This window comes from Pongo pygmaeus, chromosome 9, assembly GCF_028885625.2.
Source record: "Pongo pygmaeus isolate AG05252 chromosome 9, NHGRI_mPonPyg2-v2.0_pri, whole genome shotgun sequence".
Lineage (NCBI taxonomy): Eukaryota > Metazoa > Chordata > Mammalia > Primates > Hominidae > Pongo > Pongo pygmaeus.
The window spans coordinates 90,281,855-90,304,600 of record NC_072382.2 but is presented as its reverse complement, the minus strand read 5'-3'; the positions used below and the strand labels follow the sequence as shown (position 1 = coordinate 90,304,600).

Sequence of the window (22,746 nt, the reverse complement as noted above, 5' to 3'; positions counted from 1 at the left end):
CTACCCAGGTAGAGTTGGAATTTTAATCCGTATCAATTAGACGCTAAGATATGAGCTCTTGGAATTTTGTGTTCTCTCTCATGTGCCCATTAAGAAGAGGAAGAGGAAGATAACTTTTTAGTGCCCACTCAGGCAAAACTGAGAGTTAGGACCAGAAAAAGAAGTTTGAATAACAAAATTGAATTGTAAGCAGGAACCAAGTTGGGGGAACATGACAAAGGGCATATTATTAAATTTCAGAATTAAGAAATATCAAGCAAGCAGAAATTGTGAGTAAGATTACAACGTAAACCAGAGTTATAACAGAAACAGTGAACAAAGTAGGATTTAGGCAGGGAAGTTCTAGCTTTATTTCATACAAGTAGAACTATTTTATTGGCAATATCTTCCTTATTAAAGGTGCAGTTCTTAATTTTTGCATCACATGCCTTGTGCTCTCCCACTATTGTGGCTGATAGTGTTTCTGCCCCTTTGGGTAGTGATGATTTTCCTCCTTTTACCTCCTTTTGAACTTATTTTATTCATTCTGGGAGACCATACCAATCCCTGATCCCTCTGGAAGATTAGCCTAAGAACATGCACATCCCTCTCCTTTACACAGTTTTGTCTATGACAACTTCTGTGAATATACATACATGACACTTAATCTGTGTAGAAATTTTCTAGATCTTGACATAATTTTATGTGACATTTAGAAGGATCTGACCAATTAAGTACTTAAATTATTATAGAAATGGAAAAAAATGGCTTAGAGGGGACAAAGAACTTGTCTAAGGTAAAATAACAAATTGGAGGTTAAGGTTAGAGCAGATGCCTGTTTTAGTATAGAACTTATGCTTCTAAATACAATGGTTTACTTCCTTTGCTATGTAGCAATAAATCATGTCACTGAGGACAATGTTCTTCATAGAAGTTGTTTTCAAGATTTTATCTTTGAGTAGCACCAAATGAAAAATTTAAAACCACTTATATATATACTATCTCACTTTTTAAAGTAGGTCTCAAACCGATTTTTTTAATTTAAAAGAATTTTTAAAGTTTTATATTTTTCATTGATATGTAATGATTGTACATATCGTTGAGGTACATGTGATATTTTGATGCCTATAATGTACAAGGTGTAATGATCAAATCAGAGTAATTGGAATATCAGTCACCTCAATCATTTATCTTTTCTTTGTGTCGGGAATCTTACAAATCTTCTCTTCTAGTTATTTAAAAATATACAATAGAATAAACTGTTGTTAAGTATAATTTTTCCGCTGTACTATCAAATTGTTTTAATGATAATCATAAATAGTTTCAGAGGATATAATAAAAGGATATTGAAAATAGTGTCAATTTAAAAATGAACATATAATATTACTTTCAAAAAATGTATCCACCATAATGATTTGATTCCATCATCCATATCAAAAATAACTTAAACTCTTCTTTGATAGTCTGTAGCTTTCTGGTTACCTTTTTATACTTGAACTTGTATTTGTATGCTATTTTTCTACACAATTATATCTAAATGTTATATATGTTATGCTTAAAATATTTTAAAAATATTAGTGAGGATTAAGGAGATGTTAGTCTAAGGATACAAATTTTTTGTTAGATAGGAGGAATAAGTTCAGGAGATCTATGATACAACATGGTGATTATAGTTAATAATAATGTATGGTATACTTGAAAATTGCTAAGAGAGTAGATTTTAAATGTTCTTACTACTCAAATAAGTATGTGAGGTAACAGATATTTTAAGTAACTTGATTTAGCCATTTCCCAATATATACATACATCAAAGCATCATGTGATGCACCATAAATATATACAATTTTTATTTATAAATTTTAAAAAGGGAAAATAATAAGTAGCCTACCAAAATTCTCTGTAACAAAAATAGGTATATCAATTATATTCTAAATTAAAAAAAATAAATAACTGCCAAGAAGCTTTGTTCTCATAAATAACTAGATAAGGATAAATAAATTTTTATTTAAATTTTACTTACCTTTTTGAACTCATTTGAGCTAAATATGCTAATAATGATACAATCCAGCAAAAAAAAAAAATAGTTTTTACAATTTGATCCATCAACTGACAACTCAAGCAAGAATTATTTGATAAAAGCAATTTCACAAATGATGAATTTATTTATAAACTACCCAGCTTGTAAGAAGTTTGTTGCCTAGTAATTAAAGTTATACATGTTGGCAACACTAGCACCAATAGTTTGGATTCCCCACTTGTTAAACACTCTGGAAGTTTTTCCCATTCTGGGAGCAGACTGTATTGAGAATGAATTCGGGATAGGTGGAAGATAGGCTCTTCTGAAACATCGGAGAAGGGAGATTTTGAAAGGAGAGTTTGTGAAGGAGAATCTTCAGGAGTCTTCTCAATCAGATTCATTTGGAAAAGGATGCTTGGAAGGATGAACTAAAAATAAATTTTCTTAAAACTCTCTGCATCATGTACCCCTTAGAAAGTCTTTGTGAACCTGCACTAGTGTATCTATGCCACTTTGAAGATACTGCTGTAAAAAAGATTTTTGAACCGAGTAGAACTCGGCTTAAATTCTATGTTACATACTGGAAGTATAATCCTTGTCAAGTTATTTATATTTTTGGGGCTTCAATAAGAGAGGAAGTAAATAATGTCCATTTATCAGTTGGTGGCAAGGATTAATTTTGATAGCAGCTATAAAAGCACCTAGTATATATCTGGTGCAAAGTGAATACTTCCTGAGTAGTAACTAGTCTTTCTATAATCATGTTGCATGTGATAAATGATTGCTGCTAACCAAGAATATGGTGCACTCTCAATGCAAAAGTGTCTCTTTTGCTGCAACCATTAGGTACCACCCTAGCATCACGCATCTCCCTCCTTCCTAAACTTCATTGTTCTGTGGAAACCTGCCTGCTGCCTGCTCTCATCCTATATCAGGTGTTCTTAGGTGTCTTAGGAAGTAGAATGGACTGACATTTTAAGAGCATTTTCAGCCAGGCTAGTATTTCATTACTCACTACTATACTGACCTGACAGATGTTGCATCTAGAAAAGCCTTTAATATTATTAAGAAAAAAAAAAAGCAGCTAAAGAAAAAGCACACGGAGTTTGTCAGAATACATTGTGATATGTGCTTAGAAATAATGTAAAGGCCCAGGTTGAACCAAGATTCTTTGTAATACATACAGGATTAATATAAACAGTTGTAAACAGTTTTATTATAGTAACAATTTTAAATAAACTATGTATATATTGTCTCTTCAAATAGACTAGAAACACTTCAGAATTAGAGATCAAATTGTTTGTTTTGATTTTCGATAATCAAAATCAGAGACTTGAACACTTTCATATTTAAAAGATAAACAAATATAAAATACTCTCAATCTTCCATTTGTATATCCTACAGAGACTGGGAATAGGAGAGACAATTTCCAAAAAACCTATAAGGGAATTTTAGAGAGCTCTACTCTGGCACCTGTCAAGTGACAAAACAGAGAAAACGTTATGAATGACAAATAATATAAAAATGTAGACAAACTATTTTCTACTTTATCTTTTCATAAAGTTCATTTTCTTGGTTGGTGAAGTCAACTTGAAAAAAAATAGAAATAATTACTCCAACATTGGTAGCTTCTCTGGCTGAGATTTGACTCTGTTTTGGAAGAATAAGTCAAAGAGGAAATTCTAAGTACCCCAAAATAGTGCCCATATATATCCAGCTTTTCAAATATCTTTCATGTAAATAATCTCATTTGAATCTCAGGGCTACTTGTGATATGAATATTATCATTACCTCAATTTTACAAACGTGAAAACTACGGCTTATAGAAGTTAAATAACACATACATTAAAGCTAGTAGTTGGGGAATCAATGAACTGAATAATTGATTCCAATTCCTGTGCTCCTTTTTGCATATACAGTTGGGTAGTGTCTGTACTGACTTACCCTTGGAAATTTCTTTGCACTATACCCCTGCAATGAATTTGTGGACTTGCCATTTTTAGCTACCAAATTACAGCAAGGTGCAGAATGTGTTATTATCTCAACCTTGTCCAAGAATTCCTCATGGAAAGAAATTTTAATGAGCCAGTAGAGACATGTTAGTCACAGATGCCAAAATAGCTCAATGTTCTTTGTGAAGGGCAGTAAGAGTTCCCCCAAATTAAGTTATGCCTTAACATTTGCAAGCTACATTCCTATAGGAAATTAATAAACCCAGTTTCAGGTCAATGGCAACAATAGAATTTCTTTTTTTTTTTTTTTTTTTTAACACGGAGTCTCACTCTGTTGCCCAGGCTAGAGTGCAGTGGTGCGATCTCAGCTTTCTGCAACCTCCACCTCCTGGGTTCAAGTGATTCTCCTGCCTCAGACTCCAGAGTAGCTGGGATTACAGGCACAAGCCAGCATGTCTGGCTAATTTTTGTATTTTTCATGGAGATGGGGATTTCCCATGTTGGCCACACTAATCTCAAACTACTGACCTCAGGTGATCCACCTGCCCTGGCCTCCCAAAGTGCTGGGATTATAGGCGTGAGCCACCGTGCCCGGCACCCAGCAATAGGAAATTTCAACTAGTTGATCTCTTTTTGCTCTTTTCTTCCCTAATACTACTCTGAAAAGTTTATGTTTGTTTGTTTTTAATATTGATGCTAATTTCTCATACCTAGAGATTCAGATATAACTGGTTTAGAATGGGACTCAGGCACTTGGAGTTTGAAAACCACTCCGGGTCGTTCTAACATGTGACCAGGGTTGCACTGAACTGAATTAAGCTGGATTAATCTCCATTCTCTAAACCTGAGCTCATGCTTCAAAAACTTTACCTCTGAATATATGATTTCCTTGATGTGAAATTTTCACCTTTTATATTCTGACAGTCCAAAAATCCTTCTGCCTTTAAAATCTTACACTATAAACTTATGCCTTGACATATTTTCTTGCTGGTAACTGTTCCATGTTCCTTTGAAAATTATGATTTAAGAAATTGAGCAACTACTATGTAACAGTCACTGGCTAGACATCAGCACATATATCACCTCATATAATTCCGTATCGTTCCTTTTAGGAAGATGGGTTACAGATGTTGCACTTTAATCATACCTGCTAAGAGTCTGAAATATGAAAAGGTGTGTAGTTAAATCTTCAGAAGAATAGAGCACATTTATTGAATTTCATTTAAGTGCATTTTTAACCTATTTTAACGTTTCATAGTGTTTCAGAGATGGAATTGGAGAAAAGGAAATAAAAAGAAGATAGAAAATGTACATTAGTGCATCTGAAGATTTTTTAAAAAGTGACTTTAGACCCACTGACTTATATTCCTTCAATTTACTCTCCTAATGTGCGACTTCGTTGAGGAATTAAGTACACAGCTTCAAAAGGTTACGCACAATGGTTTTAGGAGGCTGTATTTGATGGCTGAATACTTTGAAAAGGCTTGTAATTTAAACTACTTACAGAAGAAATACAGAATTGCAGATCAAGAAACATTTTTGGATCTAAGCAAGTCCCTAGATACACGAGAAGCATTAACTTTCAACCAACTTCCAGTTTGCTCTAAGTGCTAGCTCTACAGCCATAAATGTAATTTGTTAGCATTTATGTTTATTAGAAAATACTTTTAATTTGACTCAGGAGATTTCTTTGATTATGAGGAATAGAGTAACGAAGCAAATGAAGTGGTGCATGAGTGTTTCATACTATGTAATTATTACAGCATAGCCCAGGGCACAAACACTCCACATATTTTGTGGTTTTCAAAAATGTGGTCCCAGAGTTAGCAGCATCACCTGTAAATTTGTTACAAATACAAATCCTCTAACCCTAACAGTGAATCACTGAACAGAAAGTAAGGTGGGGACCCATCCTGTGTGTTAACCAGTTTTACAGGTGATTCTAATGCACAATAAGGTTTGAAAACAGCTGCTCTCATTCTTTTCATTGTTTGCACAAAGACAATACAAATCACAATGAATTATAAGTCATCTCCATAAATTCAGTAAAGGTTTTTGTGTTATTAAAGTGTTTATTATTTTAAGTGGGCTTCTTTACTTGTTAACCTCGGTATTTGTGTTTTCTCTTCTCTACTGCTTAATTGCCTCTCTACAACAAAGATTACTGCTATTACTACACCTTCTATTCCTATGTGGTAGGTGCTAGGCTGCATTTCCTTAAGTTTTTATGGAACTTCATCTTCATAGTAACTCTGTTTTTTTTGCTTTGTTTTGTTTTGTTTTTGAGTTTTGTTTTTTTGAGACGGAGTTTCACTCTTGTTGCCCAGGCGCTGGAGTGCAGTGGTGTGATCTCCGCTCACTGCAACCTCCGCCTCCCAGGTTCAAGCGATTTTTCTGCCTCAGCCTTCTGAGTAGTTGGGATTACAGGCACCCGCCACGCCCGGCTATCTTCGTAGTAACTCTGTAAAGAAGATATTATTTAACCAACTTTCAGGTGTTGAAACTAAGGCTCGAAGAGGATAGGTGGTTTATCTAAGGTCATTCAGTAATGATATAGTTTGGATATGTGTCCTAGCCCAAATGTCATGTGGAAATGTAATCCCCACTTTTGGAGGTGGGGCCTGGTGGGAGGTGATTTGATCATGGGGCAAATTTCTCATGAATAGTTTAGTACCATCCGTTTGGTGCTGTTCTCACAATAGTGAGTGAGTTCTCGCAAGATCTGATGATTTAAAAGTGTGTGGCACCTGCTACCCTTCACGCTGGCTCCTGCTCTGGCCATATAATGGGCGTGCTCTCTCTTTGCCGTCTACCATAATTGTAAGTTTTAGCCTCCCCAGAAGCCAGGCAGATGTCAGCACTGTGCTTCCTGTACGGCTTACAGAACTGTGAGTAAATGAAACCATTTTTTTTTAATTACCCAGTCTGAGGTATTTCTTTAAAGCAATGTGAGAACGACCTAATACAAGCAGATAAGTGGCAGGGTCAGAATTTTGGCCAATTATCTGCCAAACTTCCAAGCTTTGCTCTCAATTATTCTGTTACATTCTTTCAGTTAATATAAAGCCATTAGTTGCAATAAAATTTAAAATAGACAATAGATGTTGTGTTGCAGTTATGCTAGTCCCTTTATTTCCTTTAATTCTTGTCATATCCATTGGAATAAAAAGCTGAAACCCAGCTTTTTCATAAAGTACTCTCTTGGGGTAGAAAAGGCCCTATCATGCTGGTTCTTACTCTCTGGATGAAAACCTCATCAGCTTCCTATCACAGGACTCCAGGGCACATAGTCAACTGGATCAGAGAAGGCAAGAATTTTTGGTAGTGTCACCAAGATATTGTATAAGACCCAATACCCACATACTTATGGGTAATTTTTGTTCTTATCAAATTTAATTTTTTTACTAGATTGTAAGAATTTGTGGAAGGACATAATTTCATCCTAAAGGTTGCTTTTAAAAGCATTCTATCAGGCCGGGCATGGTGGGTCACGCCTGTACTCCTAGCACTTTGGGAGGCCAAGACGGGTGGATCACTTGACATCAGGAGTTCCAAACCAGCCTGGCCAACATGGTGTCTCTACTAAAAATACAAAAATTAGCCAGGGGTGGTGGTGCATGCCTGCAGTCCCAGCTACTCGAGAGGCTGAGGCAGGACAATCGTTTGAACGTGGGAGACAGAGGTTGCAGCGAGCCAAGATCACTCCACTGCACTCCAGCCTGAGCAATAGAGTGGGACTCTGTCTCCAAACAAACAAACAACAATAACAACAAAAAAGTCATTCTATCTTTCTGCTGCTCTTTACACTTTGGATATAAGTTTAATTTAGGACTAATATTTTCCTGAAACAGTTTTTGTCCAGTTTGAGTCTCAAGTCCTAGTCTATTGTTTGGAATTGGGCTCGAAAATTACAGTGTGTGCATCAGCATGCAAGACGGTAACTTTAAGGAACTTTTATTATTGCAGTAAAAGGATAGTTTTAAGTAATTTACAAATACTGACTTACGTAATCTTCACAACAACATATGAGGTAGGTATTGTGATTATCATCACTTTGTAAGTGAGGGATCTCAGGCAAGGGCAGGTTAAATTTATAAAAGTCATTTAACTAGTAAGTGATAGTACTGGAATTTAAACCCAGGTAGTCCAACTCTTAACCGCTTTTCTTTAGCTGCATCTAAAACTTGGCTTTTCTATTTGGAACACTTGAGGACATGATCTCCCTTGCTAATGATCCAGGTTTTCTACCTGTTAGGTCTGTAACATTTTCAATTGGATAAATTATCAGAATCTCAATTTCCTCATTTATAAAGTGTGCATAATAATAAATATGGTATAAGGCATTTAAGAGGAGTAATTAAGATAATGGATGTGAAAGGTTTTTAGAAAAGTAGGATTGTAGTGATGTTAACAGTTGTTATTAATTACAGAGGTTATCTGGTAATTGGTAAGGTTATTCAGTAAAGATATAGGAAAGAATTTTTCGGTTTTCCTCCTTTTCTTCTTTGTACTTTACTGAAACTATTCCAGCTCATTCTTGGTGATATCAGATCATCCATACAAATTTCTTTGACAAGAAATATTTGGTTAGGTTCCTTCATTTAATGACACTTAAATTTGCCTCTTTTAATCATTTATTTTCTTTGGATTATAATTAGTTTTTCACAATCTAGTTCTTAATTATATTAAGTTTCAGGAGGGCAGAATCTGTCATTATTCCTAGTATATTGCAAAGTATCTGTAAATGTTTTTTAATCAATAAATTTGAGGCATATATTTCTCTTTCTAAAACATGTAGCTTTAGTTGCTGGCATAATTTTAAAATCAATTAAGCTAACTTTTTTGAAGATTCCTATAATGTTCTAAGGTTTATGTCTTTGAGTAAGATTGATGATGGCTTTGAATTTAACCCTTATGTTTTTATGTTATAGGCCTTTCTCTCAATAGTCTCCTGATGGAATAATTAAGGTGAATAGAGAGAAAGCCCAGAACAACCTACATGAAAAATAGTTTTGGTGGTGTTCAGCATGGAGGAGATAACAGTAGATGTTAGGATAGAAGAGGTAGCTGATTCTTCACTCTAAAAAAGTAGTTAATAGAAATAACTATTCACCCATAAAACATGGCATAATAAATTTTTGGGAAATACCATGGGAAAAAAGAATATGTAATGATTGTGGAAAACAGAATAGCATGATCTTTTTCCATGTGGTAAAAGAAAATGGCATAACATGGGAAACTATTTCAGAAAGAGTAGGGCAAGCAAGCAATTGTAAGAAAGAGAAAATTATCTATTCTTTCACAGTTAAGAATTGAGGCTTCAATGTATACATATGTAACTTACCTGCACATTGCGCACATGTACCATAAAACCTAAAGTATAATAATAATAATAATAATAATAAAAAGATTAAAAAAAAAAAAAAGAAGTAATCAAAAAAAAAAAAGAAAATGAGGCAGGCCAGCCCAGGCCAGAACTAAAGTTCAGGAATTACTGGATCCTAGAGGGAAAAATAAAACAAGGAAGAGACTCGAACAGAAAGACCCAAGACACATCCATTCACTGTGTTCAAAAAACCACTTTCCCTTAACTCCTGGATGCACAACCAACCTCACATTTATATGTGGCCCTGTGAATAAGTAGTGGGAGTTTATCAGAGTCCTCAGCTTTACTTTAGCAGGCTGAAGAAGGCTTTGTAGTGAAGTAGAATTTGTATCAGCCTTGGAGTCAGATGAATTTGGAATAGTAGACTTAACTGTAGTTGTTATCAACCATGTGACTATCAAGTTCCCTATCCGTAAAATCAAGGCAAAACCTATCTCATGCTGTAGTTGGAAATTTCAAGTGATTTATTTGAAAATGTACAAGGTATCAGGTGCTCAACAAGTACTAATTTTGTTTTCTCTGTTGCTCACTTGTAAAGTGGAAATGCAAGTATCTATTACCTTCTTACTATAATATAGCCAAGCTCTTTAGATATCAAAGAAGTCTATTTACGTTATATGAATCAAAGGCTAATGATCAGACTTGCAAATTGAAAATAGGCCACTCCTTTTACACTAGAGATTTTACTAAACAGAAAAATCTTTTCATAGAAACAGCATCATTTTTTTTCTGTCCTTGAGGTAAGAGGAGCTTGCAAAGAAGAGAAGTATAAGCCATGAAATAGTTAGTTTTTATAACCATATTTCTACAGTTGATTATAAAATCTGCTCCCCCTCCGTTAATTATTACATCATAAGAAAAGAAATGTGAATATAGTAACCAGCTATGGAGCAGAGCTGCCCTGTATGCCTGATCATAAAAATCACCTGAGGCATTTACTAAAGTTAAAGTTTCCTAGGATCCAGCTATAGAGTGTGTGTGTGTGTGTGTGTGTGTGTGTATTATGAAAATACATTCTAGTTTTGTATTATGAAAATACGTTCTAGAACCAAGTGAACACTAATCACATCTGGAATCAATATATGTGCCAGATAATTTGTAATAACCAATTAGATCAAGTTTGGGAAACACAATGACCTACTATTTACTATTAAAAAAAACTGCTTCATTTTCGTAGCTCAGCAGTGCATGCTTTTACTGTGGGATTTTCATGCTGTCCCTCAACTTTCCAAATACTAGAAGGTTGTGTGTGGACCTCATTCTGTTGAAGGCCCTCAGGATGCACCCAACCCACTGTAGACAACCTCAACAGCCACCAGAGAGAAAAGCAAGGTGACTAATGTACCATTGCAGGAAAACACCTTTTACCCTGCCTCCACAAAAATAACTGTGTGTGGGTGTGGGTGTGTGCTCTTTGTATTGATAATAAGGTTTAATATATAAATACAAATAATTATGTGATATATATATATATATCCACACACACACATATATATAACATTATTATATAAGTCACCGTGGCTCACTGGAGGTCATAAACACCCCCATTTCCACTGCCAGACCTACTGAACCAAAATCTCTAGAGGAAAGGCCTGATAACGTACGTTGTTAGCCACCATCTCTTTGGATTTTGCAAATGTGCCTTTAGATGTCAACATTCTTTGACATTTCATCCTAAAAATGCAGAATTACATTTGAAATTAATAAGGTCTTCTCAGATGCCCTTATTTTTAAAAAAGAAATTATTCTACAATCCCAAGACTTTATTGCTTAACAAAATGTGGCCAACAGACCCCTTGAAGTCCCTGAAACTCTTTCAGAGGATTTGCAATGTCAAAACTATTTTCCTAATGATACTATGATGTGATTTTGCCTTTTTCTGTGTTCACATTTGCACTGATGGTGCAAAAGCAATGGTGGGCAAATCTTCTGGTGTCTTAACACAAATCAAGGTAGTGGCAACGAAGTGTACTGTAATTATTATATTCTTCACCAGCCACAGACTTGCAGTAAAAATGAATAAATGCTAGTTTCACTTAATGTCCTTAATGAAGCAATACAATTTTTTTAAACTTTTTTTTTTACATGCCTTTTTAATTTTCTGTTTGACAGACTGGAACCTACATATGCACCATTTATGCTGCATTCTGAAATATGTTCATCTAGGGAAAAAACATTTGTGCCATTATTTGTGTTGAGAGCTGAAATAATCATGTTTCCCACAGGAAATCATTTTCACTTGAATGTAGAATTCAGAGATAAACTGGCTATTTAGACAGGCATTTGGCAGACTTCTTCTTATGTGAACAAAGCAAGTCTGTCACTTAAAAAGAAAAAAAAGCTAATGGTATTTTTTTTTTTTTTTTTTTTTTTTTTGCCAATGCTACAATTTGAGTTTTCAAGCAAAAATTTAAATTAAGAAAAATTGATAACATCACTATGAGCTTGACAATGTCTTCATACTTAAAGATATTTCTGATGAGATTGGTGGTGATATTAATAATGTGATTTTGAATATTGTATAATGAGATATGTTAACTTTTGGAAGATCACATAACTGAGTATTTTACAAATGACCAATACATGCTATTATAAAATCACTAATGGGTAAAATACTCATTCATGGTGCTAGACAGATCAACGGACTTTAATGTAGTAAGGACAGAAAGTTCATTGATGTGATTTCAGATTTGACAGTGTAATTAAACTCTGAGGAAATTACCATTTGTGAAGTTTTAGTATCAAAAAGAAAGGATACACCATTATCTGAAAATGTTTTTAAAAATACTTCTCTCTATTCTGAGTACATAGTTGTGTGAGGCTAGATTTTCATCAAGTTCTTCAAACAATAAATTATAATATATTGCATGTAGAAGTAGTCATAAAATCCAGATGTAGCCTGTTTTTAAAAAATAAAAAGTAGTCTCATTCCACTTAGTGTTTTTGAAATTATTAAAATTATACTATCACATAACAAGTTAATTTTTTAAATAAATTAATTCAAATATGCAAGATCTTTTTATTTCAGTTTTACAAATGAGAAGTAGTCATAAATATAACCCACATAAATAAAAGCTGGCAGAAATTTTTCATATATTGTAAGAGTTGTAAATGGATTCTGAAACCAAAATACTACAAATCATTAGTGTAGAAGATGACAAAGCAGTCCTATGTATGCATCAGACATTGTTAATTTGTCTTTGATACCTTGAAGTTAGGCCAGGCATGGTGGCTCAAGCCTGTAATCCCAGCATTTTGGGAGGCTAAGGTGGTGGATCTCTTGAGGTCAGGAGTTTGAGACCAGCCCGGCCAATATGGAGAAATCCCATCTCTACTAAAAATACAAAAAAATTAGTGAGGCATGGTGGCACACACCTATAGTCCCAGATACTCGGGAGACTGTGGCTTGAGAATCCTTTGAACCCGGGAGGCAGAGGTTTCAGTGAGCCAAGATTGTGCCATTGCATTCCAGCCTGGGCTACAGACCAAAACTCCTGAAGTCTTTTAACTCATATTTGTTTAATAAATGCATAAAATAGAGTTATAAATTTTCTTTGCAATATGCATTGCTAATGTGTAGTGATATTTTTCCCAAGACTTATCCCAAGGAAGTGAAATGTCTGTCTTAATGCCTGACTCTATACTTAGAAAAGGTGTATTATTATTCTGCTCCATAAAGATCTTCTAGGACCCTCAATTGAATTCTTGGAAAATGAGATTATCCCTTTTAAATAGCCATTTTCCACAGCAGTGAGTTCAAATCATGAAAAATTAAACAAAAGCTCTTTAGCATGGATAAATACACATCATGAAGACTGGTAGCCTATGCTAAATTATAAGAGAAGTTGAGAAGACTATTGAAGATTACAGAGAAAGTGGCAGGAGAAAAAGGGAAACATTTTTTTGTGTATGTAATAGGAGCTAGATGTACATAAATTCTCCTAATAACCTGAGCATTTAATTATTGAAAAAATTTTATAAATGAGGAAGTAGATGCCCAGAATTTTAGAACTGATACTGAAATCCAGTTCTATATGTCTTCAATATCAGTGTTTTCATTGCCCCTAAAGGACTCTGCACGAATCTGGGAAGTTTCTCTCTTTCTCTCTATCCAGTGAATCTTCCTATGACAGTACTTGCCAGAAGATAATACTTGCACCTTTTAATTCAGAGTGAAGATGACACAAGGCTTACATAAATTCACTTTACTTTCTCAATATTCATATTTGGCAAGGACAATAAATTGCATATGCCAGTACAACTAGAGGAGTAGAAGAAGGAATAGGTAGAAGAGTCATTTTAAAATGCATAAATATATGGGGACGAATGTTTTTTATTTTTTTTATAGAGAGAGCCCCAGCAATATCATTATTGCACTTACTGCTTAAAAATTACTGAGTATCAAGCAATAATACCTTCAAACTTTAAACTATTCTAAGTTCTCTCTGAAAGAAATAGAAAACAGTGACTTTCTACCACTCAAATGTCTCAACAATGTCACTGGTTATAAAGAACTCTGTCTCTGCAAAAATTAAAATACCCCCTAATCCTCAAATAGTCATTATTTCTAGTAGGCTATTACTGCATGCTAACTAGAGAATTTCTATAATAACCAGATGTGATAAACGTATTCTGGTCCTCCCAACCTTCTGCTTTGGGAAATAAGACATTGATTAAGAATTTGACAGGGATTTTCATATGTAGTAATTACACTTGACTTGTGTGTGTGTGTTATATGTGTGTGCACGTGTGTGGGTGTAGATGGGTGTGTGAAACTATTACATAAATATTAACTCTTCCCTGAGAGCAGCTTCTGCCTTCGATAATTTAAAATATACATAAATATCTACAAAGCTGTTATTCACAATAGAACATTTCCTATTTTCAGAATTTTAAAAACAGTAATGTTATTTTCTGATTAAATAACTACATTTAAAGCAAATACACTTGGAAAACAATACAATTGTCACTTGTTGAATTCCCTACATGTTATAGAAAGGGTTCTATTTGCTCTGAGAACTTGAAGAAAGAGAACAAATTTGGTATTTCATTGTGGTTTTGATTTGCATTTCTCTGATGGCCAGTGATGATACCATCTCACACCAGTTAGAATGGCAATCATTAAAAAATCAGGAAAGAACAGGTGCTAGAGAGGATGTGGAGAAATAGGAGCACTTTTACACTGTTGGTGGGACTGTAAACTACTTCAACCATTGTGGAAGACAGTATGGCGATTCCTCAGGGATCTAGAACTAGAAATACCATTTGACCCAGCCATCCCATTACTGGGTATATACCCAAAGGATTATAAATCATGCTGCTATAAAGACACATGCACATGTATGTTTATTGTGGCACTATTCACAATAGCAAAGACTTGGAACCAACCCAAATGTGCAACAATGATAGACTGGATTAAGAAAATGTGGCACATATACACCATGGAATACCATGCAGCCATAAAAAAGGATGAGTTCATGTCTTTGTAGGGACATGGGAAAAGCTGGAAACCATCATTCTCAGCAAACTATCACAAGGACAAAAAACCAAACACCACATGTTCTCACTCATAGGTGGGAACTGAACAATGAGAACACTTGGACACAGGGTGGGAAACATCACACATGGGGGCCTGTTGTGGGGTGTGGGGAGTGGGGAGGAATAGCATTAGGAAATATGCCTAATGTAAATGATGAGTTAATGGGTGCAGCACACCAACATGGCACATGTATACATATGTAACCTGCACGTTGTGCACATGTACCCTAGAGCTCAAAGTATAATAAAAAATATATAATATATAAAAAATAGAAAAGAGAAAAAAGTTATCTTTTGAGTAAAATGAGTGGAATGAGCTTGTAATGTAAGGACAGAGACTGTCTCCTAAGTTTATTGGAATAATTACTTTGCTGAGAATGGTGCCTTAGTTTAATCAATGAAATGTCCTAGGACTGTTGTGAGGACTAAATAAGATAACATGTGAGAAGTATTAATGTCTGGCACTTAGGAATTCTTATTGTTATTATCAGGATTATTTCCTGATCAGAATACCAATGTGGTTATCAAGGTGGTAAATCTGGGGGATTAATTAAAACAGCCCCAGAAAGGTTTTCCTGGTCTGGCAATTATCTTTCAAAACCTTCTGCCTCTCTCTGAGTCAGGGTACACCAAACTACTGAGTTGCTGATTCCCTCAGAATTAGTGAGGAAGATACTAGGGAAATAATCTAGCCTTCTAATTACTAGAATGTGTCACTCCGTGTTAACTATCTCCTTGGCTATCTAGTTTATACAATTAGTGTCAAGTGAATTTATTTTTTGGATCTGTGTGACTTTTTTTTTTTTTTTGCATGAACTAAGAAAGTCCATTTCTCAGGCAGGAAGACTGAAAACTAGATTACCTATGGAGGCTTCATTGTAGTTTTCCAGCTGGCTTTTCTCTGCAAATACACAGACTATTCTTGTTTAAATGTCATTAAAATTTTCAAAACTTCCATTGTTTCTCATTAAAGACCACAGCTCATTTACCACTCTGTAGATTGCTCCTTAAAAAATCCTTGCATGTGAAGTGGTGAAATACTTCCTAGTGAAGTGTTTGACAGTGACATTGAAACAAAAAGGGCTGAAGGGCTGCAGAAAAAAAGTTAAGGTTCTAGAGAAGCATAATATCAGGTTTGTAAGTGCTGTTATATGAAAAGAAATTACATTTTTGAATGATATATAGCTTACTAGGACAAAAACAAGGACCAATTGTTAGAAATCAATCACAGATGTGTCAGAATCATCCTGAACTTGTTGCTTTCCTTGCTGCCTTACAGTCAGTCACCGAGAGCTTTTGATTCTATACACTAACCAACTCATCTGCACCCTCATTCTCACTACTTTAGATCAAGCTGTCATCCATGACTCCCCCCAATAGCTCACTGATTATCTTTCTGCATTCTACTAATGCCATTAGCATCATATATTTTGAAGTATAGGTAGGATGATATCAATTCCCTGCTTAATAACCTATCACAACTACCCTTGTCGATGGCAATGTTTTCAAGACAAATTTTTCAGACATACTTTTGAAGATAAGAATGTTACAGTTTTTAAACATTGGGTTTTTATGGTGATGACAGCTACTGTTTAATGTATTACTAATGAATTTATAACTCTTTAAAAGTGAAGATTTGAAAGAATCTTAGAATAAACTTCAGTTTCTTAATTCTCTAGGGATTTGTGAACATATTCCTAGAGGCCTATAATGTGTTTTTTTCCTTCAAGAAGATTGAGAGACACTGGTATACATGGATTTTTCTAAACTCCTTACATCTCTTGTTATTTCCCACTACAAACTCAATATTCTAGCCACGTAGAACTTTTCATTTTTTGGTAACTCGTCTCACACTTTCACACCTCTATGTCATTGCATATGTTGTTCCCTCTGCTGGAAATGCCTCTCCTCCTCTTCTCTGCTCAGTGAGCAGTTACTGATATTTCAAGATCCAATTCTATTTTCACCTCCTTGGGAAATATTTCTGGTGTATCTGGGTTCCTACCTCATTTTATATCAATTACCATTTTGTGTATTTATGTATTTGTGTGGTGTTTCTTCACTTGATGGTGAGCTTTTCAGTGAGATAAACTGTGTAAGTCATCGTTGTATTCTCTTGTACTTCCATAGTATACCATAATACCAGGTTCATGGATGCCTCTATTTAAGTTGAATGGAATTAGATTTTGATTTAGCCTAAAGAACTTCATATTTTCCCTTGTGGGGTAGGTTTTCCCTTGATGGGTCACATGGTGGTGTTATCCCAGTGGGCATCTTAGCATAGTGTGGGATGTCGGACTGAATATACTGAGAAGTCTCTTCCAATAGTAAGTTTCCATAGTCATAGACTGCATTTGTTAGAAGGGGGTGGTTTGAAACAATGTATGATCAACCAAGATTGACTTGGTCCTACCTATGATTAATTTGATTTTATACCATGTCAGCCAATACTTAATGAGCACCTACTATAGGCAGCCACTGTGCTCAGAGTTGGAAACACAACATTAAACACCAACAGGTTGTTCCTTGTTCCTGTCTCCTCCTTCCCTTTTGGGTAACAGAAGATACCTTTGTTCCTGCTGTCACCTCATTTTTGAAACTTGTCTTGAAATCCTATCTGTCTCCAGAAACATTATTTATTTTGGGGTCTATCTTCATGAATTTTCTTTTCCATCCTCCCCTTTGCCTTATTTTTCCACTAAATGTAGGCCATTATAATATATTTTCTCAGAACTCACTGTAAACTTACTTTGTTAAGCTAATTGCCAGAGAAGTTAATGATTGCTAAGTTGTCAGTAATTAACCACAGCTTAACACAATACTGTTGTGCCCTTTGTTGAAAAAATGTTCTAACTACCTTACATGTATTACATCATTTAATTCTTTGAACCTTTTACATTATCATTGTTATCCACATTTAACAGATGGTAAAACTAAGACCCAGAGAAGTTAAGTAACATACCCAAGGTCACACATCTAGGAAGTGGTTGAGCTAGGATCTAATCCTAGTCAGTTTGATTACCTTTAACCAATTCATTGAACTTTCAGTCCCCATGTCCCATTCTCCAACAGTGCTATTAAAAAAAAAAAAAAAAAAAAAAGAAAAAGCAAACAAAAAGGTCTCTTGTAAACTCTGAAATATAGGACATAATGGATAGAGATTTTCATGAGAGAAAATTTTGTTTTAATGTGACAACTGACACTGCACAGGGTCCCCTATTTAGCCTAATCAGAAAACTGCTTATAATACAGACATTTTTCTTTGCTTTATCTAGAAACATGAGGTTTTTATTTTTATTTATTTATTTATTTATTTATTTTGGGAAAGAGTCTCACTCAGACTGGGGTGCAGTGGCATGATCTAGGCTCACTGCAACCTCTGCCTCCTGGGTTCAAGCGATTCTCCTGCCTCAGCCTCCTGAGTAGCTGGGATTACAGACATGTGCCACCATGCCTGGCTAATTTTTGTATTTTTAGTAGAAACGGGGTTTCTCTATGTTGGCCAGGCTAGTCTTGAGCTCCTGACCTCAGGTGATCTACCCGCCTTGGCCTTCCAAAGTGCTGGGATTACAGGCGTGAGCCACCACACCCGGCCATGAGGTCTCTCTTATACAATTCACAAATTACACATCTTCACTATTTCAGCAATGAAATCTCAGAGGAAAGCTGACTTTACTTAAATAACTTCAGTAGACAAAAATACAACAGTTCCTTTGTCCTAGCAATGACGATGAATATTTTGTTCCATAGGAAGTGCATTATATACTTTTCACAAGACCAAGAAAAAAAAGGAAGCAATAACTTTAAGGTATAATCAAAAGCAACAATTCCACTTCATATACATGTATTGAGGGAGCAGAGTATAATTTTGACATTTGCTCTCCTCTCAAGTCCTACTGTCCTCACTGCTATATTCACTTGCGTACTCCTTATAGACCAAGACACCCCACATCCCTGCCCTATTCATGTTGTGAGATAAAATGTGTCTCTCTGGTGAGCAAAACTTGCTTCCGAATCTTGATCTTGAATTTCCTTCCCAATGAAAGAAAACATTTCTCCTTGGACTTATGGCTAATTTCAGGCCTGGAGCATTGTAGGTACAAGACGCTCTAAAATAATTTGCTTACCAGAGAGAGTGTGTGTTTTAAAAAATGTGTATATGAAATGGAGACATAAGAACCAGCTTGAAGGTATACCATGGACAAATTTTGGAACCATTGGAACACAAAGATAATTAAGCACATCAATGAGTTTTACACTATCAAACAATGGAAAGCCTTTACTCCATACCATTAATATAGATAGATAGATAGACAGATAGATAGATAGATAGATAGATAGATGGATAGACAGACAGACAGATAGATAGATAGATAGAAAAAAATGGAGGATTCTTGCTAATAGTAGAATCCTGAATATTGGCTAATAAATTTAAAAGAAGTGCTGAAGTTGAAAAATCATAAATTTTTAACCATCGACGATGCCAACTGTAGAATAAATTGTGATAAGAGGTGAGGTATTTGCATAGTCTTAAAATGTCTCCATGTAGACAGTTTATTAAACAGGGGGAAGAAATAATTATACAGTGGGAAAATTGGACCACATCTGGAGTAGGCGATAAAAATTAACATCACCAACATGAGACAGATGGTCATGATGTGCCTCCAGATATGACACCATCTCAGAAAGATCCATAATCACCTATGTGGAATTTTGGCTAAAAGTGCATTACCTGGATCTAGTCATGAGGAAATATTAGATACACTCAAAATGAAGAACATTCTATTAAAAAAATGAGGAAGAGGAGGAACTGTATCCTCCAGAGCTGTCAAGCACATAAAGACATATATGTACAAGGCTATGGAAATATTTCAGACTAAAGAACCATGAAAACTAAATGCTATTGGACCCTAGACTGGATTCTATTTTGGAGAGGAAAAATACTGAAAAGGATATTATTATATCTATTTTTAAAAACTGATATACAGTAGATTTGATAAAAGCATTATATCAATATAGAGTTTACTGAAGTTGAAAACTGTTCTGTGGCTATATGAGTCTATTCCTATTCTTAGGAAATACACACTAAAATATTCAGGGGTAAAGAGTTATAGTCTATGCAATTTACCCTTAAAATGGCTCAGACTGGGAGAGAGAGAAACAGGATACAATGTAAGTAAGTTTGGGTAAAATATATATTCATGTTTTTTGTATTGCTTTTATTTTCACAACATCTCTGTAAGCTTAAAATTATTGCTGAATACAAATTTAAGAAAAATAATTTTAAAATGTGTACCTGGTAAAGAAAAGTTCTTCTTAGCAGCTGAGCTTAATGGTTTCTCACATTTTCTGTCATGACATGGGCTTCGTACAACAGGCATGGATAAGGTAAGTGGTGGTTTAGATGCAATTTGAAGGATTCTAGCTATTATTTACATACTCGGTTATCAGACACTTACTGGACGCCTACTGTGTGCCAGACAATATGCTATGTTGCATCTGTTTGCTTCTCAACACACTTTGCCTACTAAAGTGTGTAAGAATGATAATAAATTATGGGAAAAAATAATTTACAAACATAAATTATTTGTAGTAGCAAATTATTTGCAGTAAATCTGCTGTTCCCTCCTCACCTGTGTGTATTAGTCTCTCACTTGAAAACCACTGGCTGAGTTGACACATCTTGAGCCACTTTTTTTCTTTGACTTGAGACCCTAGACGAGTGATGTTCCCCTGTCTTATTTCTGCGACCAACCCGTGCTTCTTAATAATAAAATATATGCTTTGTCACTCATGGCTGAAAAACAGCAAAATACTCCAGTTTCCTTAAAGATGTGGCTTCGCTTTGCAATGTCATTAATATCAGCATTCTGAGTACTCTTGTTAATCCCTGAAGAGTCCAGTGGGTCACCCAATCCTCCCAGATTGTGACTTTGAAATTGTGTACCTTAGATTTGTTATATAGGCTCTGAGATTACCTGGCACTATGTCTTGCCTTCTTATATCAAAAGACCAAACTGGTATTGTCCACTTTAAAGAAACTGTCAACCCACTGTTGATTATCAGAGTGCAATGGAAAGAACTTGGACTTTGGTACTTGATAAAGCTGGGGGCAGATTATCTCTGCCACTTTTCAATGGGAATCAATAACCAAAAGACGAATATCTCTGATAATGTTCCCTCCCTAAAAAGTGGGAATAATAAATATAATCTTCCTCAGGGGATAGTTATTAGAATTGAGTGAGTTAATGCCATACAAAGTGTTTGACATGGTGTTTTGGATACAGTGATTACTTTAAAAAGTTAATCATGAATATTACTATAGAAGAATAAACCTAATTTCTATTTTCATAGCTGGAAAACAGAATTCATCTTTAGGATGAGACTGTCCTTCAATTGATTCTGGATGTAAGACCCTGAGGTTATGGTTTTGAATAAAACAGGGAAATGAATGAAACAGTAAAACCACTCTGCACAGTACAATAATAAAAGTTAGGGTGTAAAACAATGACAAAAAGGAAAAAAAAAGAACAAGTTAAGGAGAAAGGATTACAAAAGGGAGGAAAGTTTTTCTACATGGTAAGGTGTCACAGGCCTTTTAGGAGCTGGGATGTCTAGTGTTAAATTCTGAGTTGTCTGACTTGCCACAAGTCAGTGCCTATGTCTTCCCCAAACTCCTGTTAAATTTGTGACTTGAATGAGTTTTTCTTTGTTTTTGTTTTGTTGTGTTTGTTTGTGATTTTGTTTTCCTAATGCAAATTTATGTGAGTGAAATGGGTTTCATGACTGGGTCAGCTATAAGCAGAGAAGAATGAATAGATATTGAATGCAAAATGCAAGCAAGGTGAAAACATTTGTAGGAGAAATATTTAGGAGTTAGAGAAGATCATGAGATGCAATCTCTGATGAAGAACAGAAAACTTAAGGGATAATGAGAGGGAGGCTTGACCTATGTGCTGTGTCCTTATTACAGTTAAATGAATGAACTTACCTCAAATAACCCACTGCCTAGAATATTTTAAACAGGAGAAAACTAAAACACTAAAATGTAGGAAAATACTATCAGTCCATAGACATATATCTGAAATTCCACAATACAAAATGTTCTGGAAATGAAATTACTTTTTCTCTTTTAATGGAAAAAACTGACTTTACTCACCATTAGGTTGCCTATTGCCTGTATTTATTACCATGATGAATATATTCATATATTTCACTAAAGCTGCCACTGCTGCTGCTTCTGCTTCTACTGCTGCTACTTCTTTCTTCAAAGTCTCTCACTTTGTTACCGAGGCTGGAATGCAGTGACATAGTCATAACTCACTGCAGCCTGAAACTTCTGAGTTCAAGTGATCTGCCTGTCACAGCCTCCCAAGTAAACTGGGATTGCAAGCATGAGCCACCATGCCTGGCTCCTGAAGCTAACATGTTGAATTATAACGTGCTGACCAGTGTCAGCTAGGGTCATTGTCGATATAAGTATATACAACACGTATTCTTGGTCAACTCAGAAAATTCTGAATTCTCAAACACCTCCTAGGACTTTGGATAAGAGACTGTAAATATGAATTCAGAAAAAAAATTAAAAGTGAAAAGAAAGAGATTACCTTCCAGTGTATTTCTAAAGCTGAAATTGGCAGCTTTATCCATGGAACCAGATTCATATTGGGTCAAACTGAGGCAAAATTCTACGTCAGCTGAAGAGGGGAGCCTTGGGGTTCTGGATTTGTCATGGTTTCCAGGATTACGCCGTAAAGGTCCCTCGGGCGTTCCATTGCATAAAGATTGATGGCTGTTGTACTCCTCCAATCGGCTACAGACAATCTGTACAAAACACCCTCATGTTAAAGAAATTGTCACCACCACTGAGTCAG

The 22,746-nt window shown here is 35.2% G+C and overlaps 1 protein-coding gene across 1 annotated transcript in view; it reads right to left on the bottom strand.

Annotated features, from left to right (window-relative positions):
• The window catches only part of TYR (tyrosinase), a 106,786-nt gene that overhangs the window by 70,736 nt on the left and 13,304 nt on the right, over nt 1-22,746 (bottom strand). The window contains exon 2 of the mRNA XM_054439386.2: nt 22,480-22,696. Within this exon, the coding sequence (XP_054295361.1) occupies nt 22,480-22,696 (217 nt within the window). The remainder of the gene's footprint in view (nt 1-22,479; nt 22,697-22,746) is intronic.